Source organism: Monodelphis domestica, chromosome 1 (genome assembly GCF_027887165.1).
Source record: "Monodelphis domestica isolate mMonDom1 chromosome 1, mMonDom1.pri, whole genome shotgun sequence".
Lineage (NCBI taxonomy): Eukaryota > Metazoa > Chordata > Mammalia > Didelphimorphia > Didelphidae > Monodelphis > Monodelphis domestica.
This window is the reverse complement of record NC_077227.1, coordinates 127,340,361-127,359,369: the sequence shown is the minus strand read 5'-3', so window position 1 is coordinate 127,359,369 and position 19,009 is coordinate 127,340,361. Positions and strand designations below refer to the sequence as shown.

Genomic DNA, 19,009 nt, shown 5'->3' with positions numbered 1-19,009 from the left:
CTAATTTTCAGTATCTGTTGAACTTCTATCAACATGTCAAGCATTTGTTCCTTATAGACCCCAGAATGTGATGTAGTCTTTTTCTGATAGTTTCACAATCTAAAAATTTTCAACAAAATGTGCCAAATGGATATGTTGAATGTATAGTTTTCCCCTTATGAGCCCCAAATTCAGGAACTTCCATTGATTTTGATGGAGAGATTTGGAGTTTATCTTAATACAGTGTCCCACACAGATTTATGTGACTTACAAGTGTTTTTGTTGTCTAATGAAGAGAAAAGCATAGTATCATTGAACTTATGAATTAGCCACATGATAACAGAACATTATCCTGACCTTGAGAACCATATTTCTTTAAGTGCATGCAGGAGCACAATACAATAGTTTGATGATGACCATTTTTTCCTTTCCCACAGTAAAAATAAGTTTGAGGAGATTCTAAGCCTTTTTAAGTGTTATAGCAGACTGTCTGATATCCTTAAGGAGAAAGCTGGGAAGGGCAAGTCTACAATGGCTAACAAAACAGTTCGAAGTTTCCTGTCCATGAAATTTGTGTCTACTCTGCTTGTGGCTCTATTCAGGTAAAGATCTCTCATCTGGAAGAGTTGTTGGGTGTTAATTTGTTTTCTGATAGGTTCTTAGCTCTGTGCATTTATGATAGCATACCACAAAGAGCAGTGTCATTTTTGCAAGTATATCAGCATGTATGAAGAAACAGAATTTCTTTAAAAACTCATAATTCAGTGGAGGAGAAGCACTCCTGCACATTCTTAGATTCACCAATATGTCCCAAATCAGCATAATATCTGCCAATTCCCTACATTTTTTATTTATCACATATGCAACTCAGCCACAGAAACTTTTACTTTGTGGGAGATAATATCAAATAAACCCTGATGAAATTATAGCAATTAAAATGAGACCTCAGGAAAATAAAAAGATGAAGGATAACAGGGATGAATTCTAGCCATAGTCAGAGGAAGTTATATAGTGGGGAAAAAACACTTATTACTGAGTCAGTAGGCTTGGGTTCAGATCTACTATCTGTCTTTAGTTCACTAAGATCTTCAGTTTCCTTCTCACCTTTAAAATGAAGATATGTCTCCAGATAACTTCTACAAGCCATTCTAACACTGACATTCTTTATAATACAGATGCTTTTAGAAAAATGATGAAAAGTAAGATTAAAAAGAACTTGCCTAGTAGATAAAAGAAATAAAGCAGATCAAGGCAAATATTTAAAGAGAAAATAAGTTAAAAAGGCAAAGTGAGTAGGAAAGGAAAGGAAAGGAAAGGAAAGGAAAGGAAAGGAAAGGAAAGGAAAGGAAAGGAAAGGAAAGGAAAGGAAAGGAAAGGAAAGGAAAGGAAAGGAAAGGAAAAGGAAAAGGAAAAGGAAAAGGAAAAGGAAAAGGAAGAAATAAGAATTATGGCCATAGTGCAAAAAAGTGGGGGTAACCTGAGAAATCATAGATTCAGAGCTGCAAGAGAGAGAGTTGACCTCAAAGACCAATCTCAACAGTATTCAGATCTTACAGAAAGTCTGATTATTTTTCTTTAATTGAAAAGTTTTATTTCAATACTGCACACAAACTCCAACAAACTGAAGAGCTAACCTCCAATAAAGTACAGTAAAGTTCCCCAAAATAGTTAAGCAAAACATCATGAAAGAATGATTGGAATTAATAATACATGTAACTTTACACTGAAGTAGTTTTCCATGTTTCCCAATTAATAATATATTTATGCTTTTAAAAAGTCTTTTATTAAAATAGTACATATTTAATTTTAATCTTTATTTGTGTTGATTACATTTATCTGAGTTTTGTTGTTAGCTCTTTTTTCTTTACTGTGACTTCATAGAAGTATTTCCATATTTCTTAGAATTATTCATATTCAAGAACTATCTATTTCTTAGCAATAATTACAGTTTATATGGCAACTCCCCAATTATGAGCCCAATTAATTATTTTTACTTTTTTTTCTCAATTAAAAATCTAGGTGATCTAGGGCTAGAGAAATTTTTAGAATGTCAATAAAAGACTCTTTCCCTCCCACCACCTTAGAGATAGTTCCCAAAGCCATGAAGAAAGTTTATCTGTCCTGCGGTCCAATAATGAGTTCATGCGATATGCTGTGAGTGTTGCCCTCCAGAAAGTGCAGCAACTAGAAGAGACAGGACAAGTGGATGGTCCTGATGGTCAGAATATGGACAGGATATTCCAGAACCTCTGTGAAATCACTCGGTGAGTCATTGATCCTTCTGAGCCTTTGTCTTCCATCTTTTAGGAAAAAAGATCTGACAAAGAAAAAGTTTTGATTAGCTGAACTGATTAGCCTGCTGAGGAAGGCCTTGTGTTGAGGTCGAGACACAGAGACCAAAATGAAACAATTTCTTCTCTCAGGGGCTTTATACTTTTTTGGACTGGATCTAGGGCACTGGAGGATAAGATGGGAGAAGAGAATGTGAATAAAGAGCATAATTGATCTGGTTGTAATAGGAAAAGCTGGTGGGTGAGGTGAAGCCTTTTTGCCAGTGTCACTGTCATCTGAATCAACTGGCACTCAGGCTCATGATCTTTTCCACAGGGTCCTGCTGTGGAGGTATACTTCAATTCCCACTGCCGTTGAGGAGTCAGGAAAGAAGGAGAAGGGCAAGACCATTTCTCTCCTGTGCTTAGAGGGCTTGCAGAAGATCTTCCACACAGTCCAACAGTTCTTTCCTTCCAAGATCCATCAGTTCCTTCAGGCTCTCGGTAGGTACTTGAAGAAATTACTTTGGACCCAGTTTCTCTTTACTGCCAAACTTTTGTTTGCAACCTTGAAAACTTAAAAAGACATCTTGGACTGATGAGGATAGTTCTGATTTGCTAAGGAGTGACATCTAGTGGTCTTTAAATTGCATTTACTAAACCATATATAATGTGGACAATCGTAGGAGAATTGATTATAGTATTTTAAAAACCTACAAAATGTATGTGATATTCTTTTTTAAAATTATGGATATCTTTTGTTTTTTTTTATCACTTACATTCCCAGGGTATCCCTCCCATTCTTAGAAAGTCATCTCTCATAGCACAAAATGAAAAAGGAAAAACACAGCTAAACTTCTCAACATATTGAAAAAGCCTGACATATCCAGTGTTCTGTATCCACAGTACCTCCTACTCCTACAAAGAAAAGTAGGAAGGTGCCTCCTTTTTCTTTGTTTTTCAGTAATGTTGGATTCTTCATGATCCCATTTGGGGTTTTCTTGACAAAAATAGAGGAATATTTTGCCCTTTTCTTCTTTAGCACATTTTACAGATGAGGAAACCGAAGCAAACAGGTTTAAATGACTTGCCCAGGACATAGCTAGTAAGTGCCTAAGGCCAGATTTGAACTTGGGAAGTTGAGTCCAGTCCTGGCACCCTATCCACTGCACCACCTGCTTACCCATCTTATCTTTGAGGTTAACAAAATTCAATTGTAGTCATATATCATAACTTAGTTTTTGCATAAAAACTATTGCTATAAATATGTATATGGAGCCAGTGAATTCCTTGGGTTATACCTTAAATGGCATCTCTGGTTCTTAACAATAGCCACTTTATTTGCATAACCTCATTGTTTTTCGTTATTATGGACCAATTTGTGTCTTGGCCAACAATATATGTGTGCCCATCTTTTGGCATCTCCACCATTCACTTTTCCCATCTTTTGTCATGTTTGCCAACTTTCTGGGAATGAAATAAAACCTCAGATTTTCATTTGTATTTCTTTTAGCAGTTGTTTGAATCATTCTTTTATTTGGTTGTTAATAGTTTATAATTCTTCTTTTAAGAACTTTTTGTTTATATCTTTTAAATACTTATTTCTTAAAGGGGGGAATTTGGTCTTAAAATGTTTAGGGTAAGGGTTAGGGTTACATTTCAGACTCATATATGTGATAAAAAGATTTTCCCCACATCAACTGTTTTCCCTCTTATCCTCATTACATTAATTTTGTTCGTGCAGATGCTTTTGAATTTCATGTAATTGAAATGATCTTTTAAAATCAATTTTGTAAATCACCTTGTTTAGTATCCCCTAGCCACAGCTGTAAAAGGTACCTGCTCTTGTGCTCTTCTAGTTTTTAATGGTAAAACCATTAATAATATTTAAAGCAACATATCCATTTTATATTTATTGATGAGTGATGTAGTTTAATTTCTGCCAGATTTCTTTCCAATTTCCCCAGCAGTTCTCTCTAAACAGGATTCTGTCCTGGATAATTTGTGTTCTCATATTTGTCATATGTGGAGTTATTAAGCTGGTAATTTTTCTGACTCCTTGTCTAGTCTGTTTCATTGATCTACATTTCTGGTTTTTTAACTAGAATCCAATACTTTGGATGATTACTGCTTTATAATACAGTTTGAAGTCTTGAAGTGTTTTGGGGTGAGAGCAGGGGTAGATTGGAAATTAATCTTAAATAGTCCACTGAAACACTGCTTGATTTTAGAAATAGGCCTTTTCTGTCTAATAGAAAAAATATGAATCATATCAAAACATTTAGCTTATTTAGCTGTCTTTCTCTTCCTTTCCCAGATATTACCAACGAGGATGAAGGAGAGGAAGATATTAATATTACCCAGAGAGCAACTTTCCAGATTAGGCAGTTTCAGGTAAGTAGCTTTGGGCAAGTCATGTTCAATTTGACAGACTAAAAGGAAAAAAATTATCAATTGCTACAGTAATGTCAATGAATTAGTTTGGCTTATGCACTGAAAATGATTCTTGAGAGGAGAGAGAGAGAGATGAGAGTCCACAGCAGAAGCAGCTGTTAAGATAAGAAAGGGATCATGCCTTCTTTTCTAGGGGAATGTAAAGGGTTAAATTTAAAAGGTTGAACTAAATTATTTAAGAGTATGGTCACCAGGAATTCATTAATTCCAAATGATTTTTTATGATAATTTATTTACAAAAGGAGGAAGTGAAAGTAAGAAAATCAGAGAGAATAGATGTTTACTCCAGCCCGGTCTGGACGAGTCAGGGCTTAAGAGGCCTCAGCAAAGGGGGCCCAGAGGTAAATTAGAGGCTAGTATCTTCAGAACAAGCCAGGAAAAGGAGTTAGCCTTTCTCACTTGCCCATGTTGTAGTCTTAATAGAAGCAGTCCTCAGCCAGAGCTCCTCCAAGGTCAAGTTGAAAGCAAAGGACCTTGTCATAGGAAGTTCTTGGCATTTTTAAAAACATTACTTTTTGTGACTTCCTTCCATTTTATGTGGACCAATTATAGCTAAAACTTTGCTTAGGACTGCCCAAAGGGCAGTCAGTGGGTTCTGAATTGTCACCCACTTTCACACATGTGGGTCACAGATCTCCCCCACTTAAGGATAAGTGGGATATATATGCTTCTGGTGATTAAATCTAAAAATGGTCAGGTGAGAGTTAATCTCATCTTCACAGGAAAAAGGCCAGAATTTTTTTTCTTCTAGATCCAAAATGAACAACAGGACAGAGCTCTTATGATTGAAAGGAAATTCAGTTATAATGATTGTCTTAGTGTCCCTCAGGGCTTTGTCTTGGACCTTCTTCTTCCTCTATACTACTTCACTTAGTGATCTCATCAGCTCCCATGGATTTAATTACCAGACATCTCAAATTGAATGTCCAGCAGACATCTTAAATTCACTAAGTCCTAAACAGAACTTAACTTTTACCCCAAACCCTCCCTCCTGCCCCCACCCCCTTATTTTCCTGTTACAGTTGAGGGCAACACCATCCTTCTAGTCCCTTAGGTTCAAGACCAAGTGTTATCCTGGATTTCTCACTGTCTTTTAATGCCTTACCCCAATATCCATACTGTTGTCACATCCTGCCAATTTCATCTTTGCCACGTCTCTTGAATACACCTCCTTCTCTCCTCTGACTGCCACCCTCCTAGTGCAGGCCCTCATGGCCTCTCCTTGCCTCATCTTGATGAGGCTGCTGGTCAGTCAGCCTGTTTCCAGGCTCTTCTCCACTCCAAACCATCCTCCATTTAGCTACTCAAGAGGTTTTCCTAAATCAAGTCTTTTCATGTCCCTCGCCAACAATGCTTCCTATTGCCTCTATAAAAAAAAAATATAAAACTTCTGATTTGGCATTGAGTCCTTAACCTAATCTCCCCTCTCCCCCACTACCTTTCCAATCTTCTTACATATTACTCCCCAACATGTACCCTTCAATCCAGTGACACTAGCCTCCAGGTTATTCCACAAATGAGACACTGCATCTTACAGTTCCAGGCACTTTTTCTGACTGTCCTCCATGCCCACAACACTCTGCCTCTTCTGCTCTGACTGCTGCCCTCCCTAGCTTTCTTTAAGTCCACCTAAAAACCCAAGTCTACAGGAAGCTTTCCCCAACTTCTCTTAATTCCACTGCTTTCTCTCTGTTAATTATTTCTTACTTATTTTTTAACTTGGTTCATTTTTATTTGTTTGCACATTGTCTTCCCCATTATAGATTATTAGCTCCTTGAGAACAGGGATTGTCTTTGCCTCTTTTTCTATCCCTAGCACTTAGCACAATGACTGACATACAGTAGGCCATCAGGTCCAATTCCCTCATTTTACAGATGAAGAAAAGAAACTAAACTCTGTAGAGAAGAGAAGTCCTGGGGTCACCCTGGCAAGCACCTGAGAGAACTTGAACTTCTTAGCCTCAAATCTAGTATATTCTCTCCACCCTGAAAGCTACTGTCACACAAAGATAAACTATAAGGACTATTATTCTTTCTTTAAGGCGAAGTTATTCACCTATCAGACTCTTTAGTTTTATCCCATTCCTTTGAGTCCATAGTATGATTAGAGTATCTTTATCACATTGGTGACAGCTTGCATGAAGAGAATCATTTCTTAGTTCCAAACTAGCAATTCCTAAAACACTTTGTTGTCAGCACCTTAGGCAAGCTTTATACTTCTGGGATATTGACACTAGCAGGACTTCATTTGCTTTTAATCATTTCTCCTCTTGCCACAGAACTCTCTGATTAAATTATTTCTCCCCTCTACAAAGTAGGAGAGACATCAGGGTATAGTGAATAGATGTGAATTTTAGTTTTACTCCACCCTGCTTAGTCTTTAGAATTCTAGCAACCAGGAATGTATACACCCCCACTTAAGGATTAAGTGTGGGGGAGGATGGTCTGTGATGGATGGTCTGTGACCAATGTGTACTAATAAGTGACAAATCAGAAACAACTGACTGACCCTCTGGGCTGTCCTAAGCCAAGTTTAAGCCACCATTGGTATGTGTGAGGCACAGGAAGTGATGTAAAGAACTGCCTTTATATTTTGTGCCACTTACTGTGAGAGGGAACCTTTGCGGACTTGGCTGTAGAACTCAACCCTGGAGGAGCTCATCATGAGACCTCAGACTGCTTTCCTTTAGACGGTCATGTGGTGAATGATACAGCTGACTTCCCTTTTCTTTGGCTTTCTGGAGAAGCCCCTTGGCCGAGGCCTCTGAACCCCTGCCTGGCTCAGACTGGGCCAGAGCAGATCAATTCCCTTTTCCCTCTCTCTCTCATTCTTAATTTCTTCCTTCTATTGTAAATAAACCACCATAAAATTCCATTTCTTTCTTATTTCATTGGGATTTAGAATTTGAATCCTTGGCAACCAACTAAAAATATATTCAGTCTCAACCCTAAATTTACCCCTTACATAGAGATGGCCTTGGAACCAGAAAGACCTCAGTTCAGGCCTTGGCTTTGACATATATTTTCTGTTTGAACCTTGGAAATCATTTAGCCTCTCTGTATTCTAAGAAGCTCTCTAAGACTCTTCAGTTGGGGAGAAAATGCCTGTCTGCATTGGCAGAGGGAGTTCCTTATGCCAGTGAAATCACTGGCCTCATCCTTCTCTCTCCCAGGTAGACATGTCTGTTAATAATTTTGTGAATTTTCTTCACACAGAGATCTCTAGTGAACTTGCTCAGCAGCCAGGATGATGACTTCAATAGTAAGGAGGCTCTCCTATTAGTGACTATTCTTTCCAGTTTGTCCAAGCTATTGGATCCTTCCTCACCTCAGGTATTAGTGCTAAGCGCTGAATTCTCCAGTTTCTGTTCCTCAGAAAAGATATTTTTGCATCATGAAAATAAGTGGATGCCCTGTTTTAGCCTGTTATAAACTATCTACTTATCTTTGTCTCATTAATATAAGCTCTATGCCATCTCATCCAGTGTTCCTGCCAGGTTGCATGGGGGCAAAGCATTCTGGCTTTGCTACTTAATACCTAGATGACTTTGAAATGGTTCTGTTCCTCTTCTAGAAAATGGTGGGAGTTAACTAGATGATTTTGTGAAGTCTTTGTCAGCTCTAAACCTGTAAATTATGATTTCTGGTACACTAGTCATCTGTGCTCTTTACCATAGTCTTCTTATAGTGTTCTGCCAGAACACAACCAGAACTTTTTACGAGCCTTTGCCACCAGGGCAGCTGAATGTACAGAGAGGAATGATAAAGCAAGAAAGTGTAGAGCTATCAAAGAGAAGTAATGCTAGTGGCGATGACAGCTTTGTGTATGTACTGCGATGGAGAAAAGAACCAGAAATATCTTCCTTTTCTTGGTTTCTTTCATCGAGGGGCCGTCTTCTTGCCAAATACAGAAATGAGGAGCAAGGAGGTCCTTAATAGGTCAAGGATGCTGTGCCCTTCAGGGACTGCCAGTCTCTTTCCTTCACTTATAGGTATGGAAGTGGAGTCACTCTAGGCCAGCCTGGGCCTTATAGAAAGACTTTGTAACACCCTCTAACTTCTGAAAAAAATGGTTGTGAGGGAGCAGGGACTGAAGGAGGAAAAAGACTTGAATAGGAAGGAGGAGGAATTACAAGGTAATTCTGAAGAATGACAGAGATTGAATCTGGGGAAGGAATAATGTAGAACCAGAAGAACTATTGAAGACCAGCACCTGTAGCTGAAGGAAGAACAGTGTGGAGAGAGAGAATCTGAAGAGGACTTCCTCCACAAAGCTGTGGAACAGTAAGAGAAAACTAGATTAAATGGCAACAAGAGAAGGGAAAGAAAGTTAGGTGTGGCTGCCAAGTTTTTAAGAGCTAATAAAAGAGCAAAGAGATGAGAAATGGTCATTTTCTTTCAGGATGTGAAGGTGTTAATGAAATGCTAAGGAGATAGATAAGCTGTAACAACTCCTAAGCAATTTGGGAACCTGAAGCTCTCAGTCAGGAAAGCAGGGCGAACTTTCAGGTGACTTGCATGATGTTCACATTTCCATGGCCACATGGTTGCTATCAATGGTCAGAGTGTGGGCTGGTCTCTCTCTCCTGAAAGAGACAGTCAAGATACTTGAGGAGCACCACTTCATGAGAAAAGATCTGAAGAAGCAATGAGAAGTTGGAAAGTGGAAGATGTCAGTCACGTAGAAGGAAAGGAAGAAGCACTACGATACATTTTGAACTAAAAAATTTGAAAATGGATTTGGGTTTCTGGACCTTGGCTTAAACCTTAGAATGACAGGCCCCCAAGCCAGGGCTGGCATGTACCTGACAAAGACCGATAAGAATTTTTTTGCCGAGTATCTTCAGTGGAGTATGTTAGAGGTCTGTTTTTTCTGTGACTTGGATAAAGGCATAGATAGTGTGCTGCTCATCAAATAAAAGAAGATAATATTTGTAAAGCACTTTGCACAGTGCCTGGCACATAGTAGCTTAAAGAATGCTTATTCCTTCCCTTTTCCCTCTTCATCAAATTTTCAGATGACACAAAACTGAGAGGGATAACCCATATACTGGATGAAAGTCAAGATCTCAAAAGATCCTAGAGTATTGATGGCTGAATCTAATAATAAGGATAAATGTAAAGTCTTGTACTTGGACATAAAAAAACACAAACATAAGATAGGGTAGGCATGGCCAGGCAGCATGTGTTATGACAAAAATCTTATGACTATAAGCTCACCATGAATCAGCAGCATGATTTGGTAGCCACAAAAGCTAATGTGATGTAGGGCTACTTTGAGAGGGGCAGAGCTTCCAGGACTAGAGAGATGAGAGTCCTACTGTACTCTGCCCTTGTCTGAAGACATGCTGAATTTGAAATCCTTCTGTGACAGACTTTTGAAATAGATAGTCAGCAGTTATTGATGCATAACTTAAGCTCAGTGGAAAAAGTTATGGCTTGACTTGTACATCTGAAAGTCATTAGCAGCATGAATAAGCTGATATCACTGAAAGAGAAGTGGGAGTGATGGAGAAGAAAAGATGGCCCAGGTCAGAACCCTGGGGTATACTCAGAGATAGAGGCCATGCTATGGATAATGATCTATCCAAGGAGGCTAAGGAATCTAAAAAATGAGTAAGAGGAGATCCAAGGGAGAGGAGTATGAAAACCCCAAAAAGAAACAGTATCCAGGAGAAAAGCGGTCAATAGCATCAAATACTTCAAAAAGATCTGGAAGAATAAAAATTGAGGAAAGACTATCACATATGATAATTAAGAAATCTGATGGGGTGGCTCAGTGGATTGAGAGCCAGGCCTCAAGACAGGAGATTCTGAATTCAAATCTTTCTTCAAACACTTCCTAGTTGTGTGACCCTGGACAAGTCACTAACCCTCATTTCCTAGCTCTTAGCACTCTTCTGCCTTGGAACCAATACACAGTATTGATTCTACATGGAAGTTAAGGATTTTATTTGCTTTTAGATGAAATCATTGGTCACTTTGAAGGGAGCAGTGAAGAGTGAAGCCAGATAACAAAGGGTTGAAAAGAGAATGAGAAGAGAGAAAGAGTAGTGAATCCAAAAAAAAAAAGTTATTAACTTGAGATCTGTGATCTTTTAAAAAAAAATTTAACATTTTAGTAACTATTTTAAAAAATATATGCTTAGCAGATTTCGTTTGTTTCATATTCCACTGCACCTCCAATAGTTTTGACTACATGAAATGGAAACTTTTTTGCCCGAACAAAAATCAATGCAACTAGGATATGAAAGGAAACCATATTCCCCATAGAACCTGGTACTAATCCTCATTCCATATTTAATTTAATAACTCCTATTAGGAGGTAGCAGGAAAATTAGTAAATTTTAATCCCTGAAGGAATGACAGGTCTTGAATTACTTATAAGTCAAACACAAAATCATTCTGAAAGAAGTCTTTACAGTTTTAGAATTCATTTCCATGGGCATACTGGAGAATGGATTTGTGTCTATGTTCTTAATAAATCATTTGTTTAGACTTTGGAAATAAATGCCCAGTGATTGTTTATTTTTGACAACCTATTTTTTTGTTTGTCACTAACATGAGTGGCTGATCATTCTCCTTTGATATAGCTTATTCAGATGCTCTCCTGGACCATCAAGATGTGCAAGGAAAACAGTCTGGGTATGTGTTTTTCTTTTTATGCCACATATAAGCCATTGTCATCAAATAACATTTATTAAAACAAATACTCTTTGAAACTAAGGCTATACAAGTCCCTTGGTTTGGTAACTTTATTATATCACAATAATGGAGAATTACCTACTTTTATTTGCCTTGGATAGGAAGATAGACCCATACAGAATGGGTAAAACAAGTTTTATTTTGGGACAGCAGACTACAGTGTGATCTGACCAGCTTTCTCTAGCTGTTTCCGTTTTTCTCAGATTAGTCCAAAATGGGCTTATTGGCCTATACCTTGATCATTGATCTCATTTCCTTTCCTTCCCCAGAAGATGCCTCATTTTGCAAGGGCCTAATGAGCCTTCTCTTCAGCCTCCATGTTTTGTGCAAGAGTCCTGTTAGCCTGCTTCGTGATCTGTCTCAAGATATCCATGGACAGCTCGGAGACCTTGACCAGGTACTGCAGAATCTTCTGGCTCCTCCAGGCCTCCGGTTGGCAGCCTGGGAGCTGAGTGGCTTTTCTGATCTGGAAAGATGTCCTCTGTGCTGATGACCCTACCACTTTTCTCCTTTTCTAGGATATAGAGGTAGAAAAACCAAACCACTTTGCGATGGTGAATCTAAGAACAGCAGCGCCCACTGTTTGTGTAAGTGTTGCTGCCAGAACCATGTGGGTAGCGATCACTGCCCAGCAGAAGTAACCCAGAACAAATTGGGGCAGGCAGGCCCAGGGCCTCCTCACACCCACCCAGTCCTACATACCACATCATTGAGTTGCTTTTTCTTCTGTAGTTACAGGTTCTCAGTCAGGCTGAAAAGGTCTTAGAAGAAGTCGACTGGCTGATCACCAAGCTTAAAGGGCATGTTGGCCGAGAGTCTCTGGCAGGTAGGTGCTCATGCGTGTGAAGGGACATGGAAAACCCCTACATTAAACTATTTTATAAAAGGGAAATTATGAGGAAGAATCAATATAACTATCAGTGTGATATTTATCACTGGTGAACCACAAAATATTTTCACTAGCCTGTTCTGTAGCTGATTTTAACTTCCTCTAGCTTTCTGAAAGTCAAGTTGCGCTGGTCTTGCTCTTGTTTTCTCCCTCCAGAGGAGGCTTCTCAGGAAGGGTCGCCACAACAGGCCCTGGAGAAGGCAGCCATACTACAGCTGGGGACCCTGCTCACAGCCTTCCACGAGCTGGTGCAGACGGCACTGCCCTCAGGCAGCTGTGTGGATGGTCTGCTCAGGAACCTCAGCAGAGTCTACACCATCCTTACAGCTCTTGTGAAATACGTGAGTCATAGAGTCCTCTTCCAGATTCACATCACAAACCCACCACAGCCAGGGCTGCCCCATTCTAAGGACTTGGAGTCAGACAGGCTTCCCCAGTGTAACTAAGGGCCTTGTAGATAAGCACATGTTATTCTCATTTTTTCAGATGACAAAAATGAGGTTCATCACACAACTTGCAAGTGATGGTTTTGAGACTAGAATCCAAATCTGACTTCTGCAGCTAGTGGCACAATAGATAAAGCACTAGGCCTGAAGGCTCAAATGCACAGAGGCAGGGGATGAAAAGCCACGTAGGAGACACAGCAAGGGGGACAATTTAGCTGGGGTAGATAATATGTGAGATGGAAGGATGGGTTTAGAGTCAATTCCTGAAAGGCTTTAAATGCCAAACACATCTTTCCCCCTTCTAAGCTTAAACACCAAAAAAGAAGCATTTCCAAATGTAGCAGACTACAAAAAGAAGGCTATATCTAGGACTACAAATTGCTGTTTCACACCACTCTGTTACTTTCAAAACTGCCCTGCTCATCTGCTTCTTGTTCTCTGTGCATTTTTTTCAATCAGCAAAAATCCACCTTCCCTTCCCACCCACAAACTCTTCTTTGTCTCATTAGAAACAAAAGAACAAGAAAAACTCTTGGATAGTCAAGCAAATTCAGCTTCAATATTCAAAATAAATCTCTCTTTTAGCCTAGATCTCTGCACCCTTCACCTCTTCGTCAGGAAATGGGGAGCATGTGGCATCAGGGGTCCCTTGCATCAGGGTTCATCACTCCACTGATCAGATTTCTTCTTTCAGTCTTTGTCTTTGCCATATCATTGTTGTTGCAGAAATTCTTCTCCTCGTTCTGTTCACTCTGCATCACAGGAGTCTTCCCAGGTTTCTCTGAAACTGTACCTGCCATCATTTCATAGAGCACAATAACACTTCCTCACATTCATTTGTCCTAACTTGTTCAGTTAACAAATTAGAGCATTCCCTGCTCTAGGGCCACACCCTTGAATTTATGTTCTTGGACACTTCAAAAACAGCCATAAATATTCTTCTACATTGTCGGTTTAGCTTGGGAATAATCTCTCCCTTCCTTTGCCCTCCCTCCCTCCCTCCCTCTAATTTCTCCTTCTCCTTTTTCATCTTCTGTTGAGTTAAATGTATTACTTGTAACTTCTCTCCTCACCCATCCCTACTTGTTTCCCTATTGAGTTTGATGTGTTTCTACTGTAAACTGCCCTGGAAGATGTTACGATTCTGAAAGGACATTTGTTTCTTCTTAGAAATACATCATTGTATAGCTTCTTCCAATTTGATAAATTTTCCTTTCTAGATTTCTCTTGACTCTTGTATCTGTATTTCAGAATTCCCACTCAGCTCTGGTTTTTTATTCAGAGATGGATGAAAGTCTTCTATTCCCTTGAGGTCTATTCCTTATAGGATTATATTCAGTTTTACCAAGCAGAGTATTCTTTGTTGTAAGCCTTTCTCTTTTGCTTTTCTGAAACATATTTTAAGAGCTCCGCTGGATTTTAGTAGAAGCTTTGATGTCTCATGTGACCTTTTACCATAGTTGAACTGCTTCTTTCTAGATATGTCCAGTATTTTTTTCTTTAATGTGGAAGCTCTAGATATTGACTGTGACAATCCTTGGACTTTTTCATTTGGAATTATTTTCAAGAAGTGATCAGTGAATTATTTCTAGCTTTATTTGACTCTGTAGTTCTAGTAGATCTTGCAGTTTCCATCTATGATTATTTTAAATATATTGTCCAAGGTTTTTGTTTTGTAAATGTGTTTTTTAAGCAATCCAACCACTCTTTAAATTCTGTCCTTGGCCTATTTTCCAGGTCATCTGTTTTTTGTATCAGATATCTTATATTTTCTTCAGGTTTTTTTGTTGTTTTAATATTTCATGCTCTCTTGTAGAATCATTCATTTCTGTTTGGTCTGTTTCGATGTTTAGAGATTCTGTTTCTTAGATAAGAATTTGTTACTACCTATCACTTTTTAAAATTTATATTTATTCTTTATATTTTATTATATATATTTATATATATGATATGTATTATGTATTCATATATTATTATTTATATTTATTCTTCTAGTTCTCTCAAGTGCTTTTATTTCCTTTATCTCTTGCTTCATTTCTTCTAAGTATTTGTGGAATCCTTTTGGGGAAAAAAAATTTTTTTCCTATGAGTTTCTCTTTGCAGTTTTATGGAATTAATTTGCAATAATGTTTGATGTTGATTGATGCTTTCTTTGATTTACCCATCTATCTCTAGCTTTAGTTCCTAAATTGGGGCTTTGTGTCAAGGTCATATTGTCCCCCTTTTTCTCACTTTTGGGTAGAATGGTTGGCCCCACTTGGTCTCTGGATTCCGTTGCTGACCTCCACCTCCTGAGGTTCAGCATCCTTCTGAATCTGAGGTTCAGAGAGCCATATCTTTAGGACCCCCTCTGGCATATCCAAACAGTGCAGGGTGGGGGTGGGGGGCTTTATCATTGGAGAGGTGGGGTCAAGATGGCAGCTTAGAGATAGCAACAGTTCAGACCTCCTCAAACCCTTCCTCGCTGATCAAAAACACAATGCTTCAAGGGGACTGAAAACCAAATCTAACAACAGGACAGATCTAGGGAACCCTCCTGCTGGACCCAACTTAAAAGATATGTCCCAAGAAATCCTGAACTCTAAAACACATGGGTTTAAAGGGAAGGAAGAAGGAAAGTCTTGGGATCCCTCCCCCACCTACAGTGCTGAGCCTCCAGCGGTGGCTGGAATTTCTGGACAGGCAAGGGCGCTAGTCCGGACGGAGTACCTTGCTGGCACAGCTGTGCCAGGCTCAGGGCTTTGAACACAGGCAGCATAGAGGCAGCTGGAGGAGAAGCGCAGAGCAAGTAGCGTAGTCGCAGCCAAGATGCTCCACCTTGCCGCGCTCCCCCTCCCTTCCCCCACCCCCGTTTTGGCCTCAGGGCACATCCAGCTTTGCAGATCAACTCCACCCTGGCTCAGTCCTATCAATAAGGCAGATAAGAAGCCTTCAGAGGGCAGGGAAGCTCATGATCCAACACCTCTCCCTCACAGACTGATCTGAGAGCCTTGCTGACTAAGCTCCAAGAGCAAAGGCTACAACAAACTACAGGCAACAACCTTGACAACAGGGCAGGAAGCCCAGCTCCTTTTCAGCTTCTGCTGTCAGCTGGAAAAGATCTGACTCACCTGATCAATCAGCAGAACAGAGAAGAAGCCCCTTCAGGACAGAACAGCCCAAACCCACAGACATAGCACATAATGAGAGGAGGAAGACTACAAGCAACTACAGGCGGGAAAGAAGGGGGAAATAAACAACAGAAACAATAGCAAACAACAGAAAAAGAAAAAAGAAATTGCAATCGACAGCTTCTATCCAGGCAATGAACAAAGAGCAAATGGAGCAGAGGATCAAGAAACACCAAGCAAAAACACAGAAACTCCATCAAATTGGACACAGGCTTTGGAAGAACTCAAGTACAATTCAAAAAACAATTAAGAGAGGCTGAAGACCACTGAGAAAAGAACTTAAAAAGCAAAATAAATCATCTGGAAACAGAAAATAGTGCCTTGAAAGCCAAAATTAATCAGCTTGGAAATGAGGCAAAGAAGATGACCTCCAAAGAAAATCAGACCAGAAGGAGGTTGACCAAAAATCTAGGGATGAAATTCAGTCTTTAAAAACTAGAATCCAACAACTAGAAGCAAATGACTTCACAAGGCAGTAGGAAACTATAAAACGAACAGTGTCGGGGACCTCAGAGCTGTGGGACCTGGGCTCTCTCAATCCAAGTGCTCCAATACCACCAATGGGGTTTTCAATGTCTCTACCTTGGCATTCTCTTACGGGCTCTCTGCCTGTGGACACAATCTTGCAGGCTACATATTTCCATCTCTGGTCAAGCTGGGAAGTACTGACCCAGGCTTTGTTTAGCATGGGAGGCTAGGGAGGGAAAGGGTTCTTTCCTATTCCCTGAGGGCTGCCAGCTAACTTTTTGTGCCATTTTGGGAGTAGAATCTATTGCTTAATGTGGTTTATCATTTAATTTCTTAATAGTTTTCTCTGTCTGGTACAAACTTCAGGGTTTTGCTGAGATAGGTATGTGAGAACTCAGTGGCTTGCCTCTCATTCAGGCAGACATCTTGGCAAAAAGTCCAGAAACATTTGTATTTTATCCTAGAAATGACAGGGAACCATTCACTGAAGCATCATAAGCCTGGAAATAACCTGGTTAGACCTCTTTAGCAATATCACTTCAATAGCTAAGTTGAGAATGGGTTGAAATGGAGATAGGCTAGGTGTAGAGAGACCCTCTGGAAGGCTCATTCCATAGCACAGGCAGTATGCGGACCATGGTCATGCGGATGGGAGGGAGAGGGCAGGAAGACAAAAAGGAATGTGGAAAGAGAGGAGCCAAGGCTGAGCAACTTTTGGGAGATTAGATGTGGGTAGTTGGGTGAAGAATTGAGAATGACTTAAAGAAAGGTGGTCCGCTTTCCTGACAGAAATCGAGACGTAGGAGAGGGATGGTTTCTGGGGAAAAAGAGTCCTCAAGAAGCGGTGGTCAGCGGTGTGCAACAGTACAGAAAGGTCAAGAGTGAATAAAGGAGCCTTGGCAGCCTTCAAAAAACAGTTTCCTTTCATTGCTAGATCTAGAGGTGGATAAGCAAATGAGAAGTGAGAAAAAGTTGAAGGTGAGGACAGTCTTCTCCAGGAGTTTGGCTGTGCAAGAGAAGAGAGAAATAAGCCAATGTGGAAGGGATATTGTAGGGTTAAAAGACATCATAGTACGGGAGCAGCTAGGTGGCTCAGTGGATGGAGAATCAGGCCCAGTGACAGGAGGTCCTGGGTTCAAATCTGTCCTCAGACACTTCCTAGCTGTGTGACCCTGGGCAAGTCACTTAATTCCCATTGCCTAGTCCTGACCAGTCTTATGTCTTGGAACCAAAACACAGTATTGATTCTAAGGTGGAAGATAAGGGATTAAAAAAAAAGCATCATAGAATAGAAAGTAGAGGAAGTCAGTTTGGTCTTAGCTTTGGTATGCTGGGCAAGTCATCTTCTTTATACCCCTTTTTCTTCATGAATAGTTCTCACCATTTACCTCACAAGTTGTGGAGAAAGTGCTTTGAAAGCCTCAGAGTACTCTGCAAGGGTGAATTGTCATCATGATCTTCTTTATTATTGTTATCCTGACACAAACAACAATTCTTGCCTGAGAAAAGGCAAATATTATTTTGTTTCCATTGGCAAGTATTCCCTGCTTTGGACCTAGTAGTAGATGTTTCAGTCCAAAACAGAACGAAAAGTGATTCAAACCTGCTAATCAAATCTCTGTCCTCAATAGTAGCCTAATACTCAGAAAGGCATAGAAAGAATCATAAAGCATTTGGACATTTATCCCTGAGAATGGGTATGAAGATCTGTTCTGAAGCAGTTGGCAGGCAGAAGTGGGAGCATCGGTAGTCTTGGTAACGTCTGTTTTCTCGTTCTTGCGGAGGATAATAACGAGAGAGCTCATGTCCCAGATAAAGGAACAACCACTTGATAGGGAAGGGGCCCCTCTGGTCACAGAGCTGAGCTCTACCTAAGTATAGGAAAATAAGAGGAGGAATGGCTGCTGGTCTCCCCCATTCCCCAAAAGGAATGCTGTACATGTTTCTGGAAGAAGAAAAAAAGCTTCATCTCCCCAATTCTGTATGAATTCTTCTCCTTTCTCCTACATTCTTGTGACATTGAGATATTATTTGACTAGAACCTCTCTCCGCAGTCATGCCGATCTCTTGTTTGCCAACTTGAATGGCTTTTTCCCAGGCCTCACCTTTCTTGCTCTCTCTTCAGTCTTTGATTGTCAGTCACCCTGCTCTTTATTTCATAACACTACTCTGTCCTGGTTCTCTTCCTGCCTCTTTTTGCTCCTCTGTTGACTCCTGGGTGAGCGTCCCCCAAAGCTTTGTCCCAGGCCCTCTCTCTTCTCTCTACCCACCCCCCAGGCTGCCAGCTCCTGCATTATGCCATTTCCCTGGTATGATCTCCTCAGTTTCCATGGATTGTGTTCTATATGCTGATGATTTCCAGATCTACTTCTCCAGCCTTAACTCCTCTTTCAATCTCCAAATCCTTCTCTCCAGCCATCTAGTAGACATTTCAAACTGGGTAACTCACAGATATTTTAAATTCACTATGTTCCAAACTGAACTTAATATTTTTCCCCCCGAACTTTCCTCACTTCCTGACCTTCTCTTGCTGTCCGGAGCACTACCGTCTTGTCTTCCCAATCACCCAGGCTCCTGCCCCAGAGCTCATTCTTGACCTCTCGCTCTCTCCCCCCATACCCAGTCTTT

General features: G+C 40.1%; 1 protein-coding gene across 4 annotated transcripts in view; it reads left to right on the top strand.

The window, feature by feature from the left end:
- FANCI (FA complementation group I) overlaps positions 1 to 19,009 on the top strand; it is a 71,055-nt gene that overhangs the window by 44,282 nt on the left and 7,764 nt on the right. For 3 of the 4 annotated variants that reach the window (XM_016427651.2, XM_007479350.3, XM_056806556.1), the window contains 10 exons: positions 417 to 581; positions 2,064 to 2,243; positions 2,587 to 2,753; positions 4,567 to 4,643; positions 7,920 to 8,036; positions 11,297 to 11,348; positions 11,678 to 11,805; positions 11,927 to 11,995; positions 12,141 to 12,234; positions 12,454 to 12,638. In XM_016427651.2, the coding sequence (XP_016283137.1) occupies positions 417 to 581; positions 2,064 to 2,243; positions 2,587 to 2,753; positions 4,567 to 4,643; positions 7,920 to 8,036; positions 11,297 to 11,348; positions 11,678 to 11,805; positions 11,927 to 11,995; positions 12,141 to 12,234; positions 12,454 to 12,638 (1,234 nt within the window). The remainder of the gene's footprint in view (positions 1 to 416; positions 582 to 2,063; positions 2,244 to 2,586; positions 2,754 to 4,566; positions 4,644 to 7,919; positions 8,037 to 11,296; positions 11,349 to 11,677; positions 11,806 to 11,926; positions 11,996 to 12,140; positions 12,235 to 12,453; positions 12,639 to 19,009) is intronic. The other variant, XM_056806550.1, reaches the window with a different exon arrangement.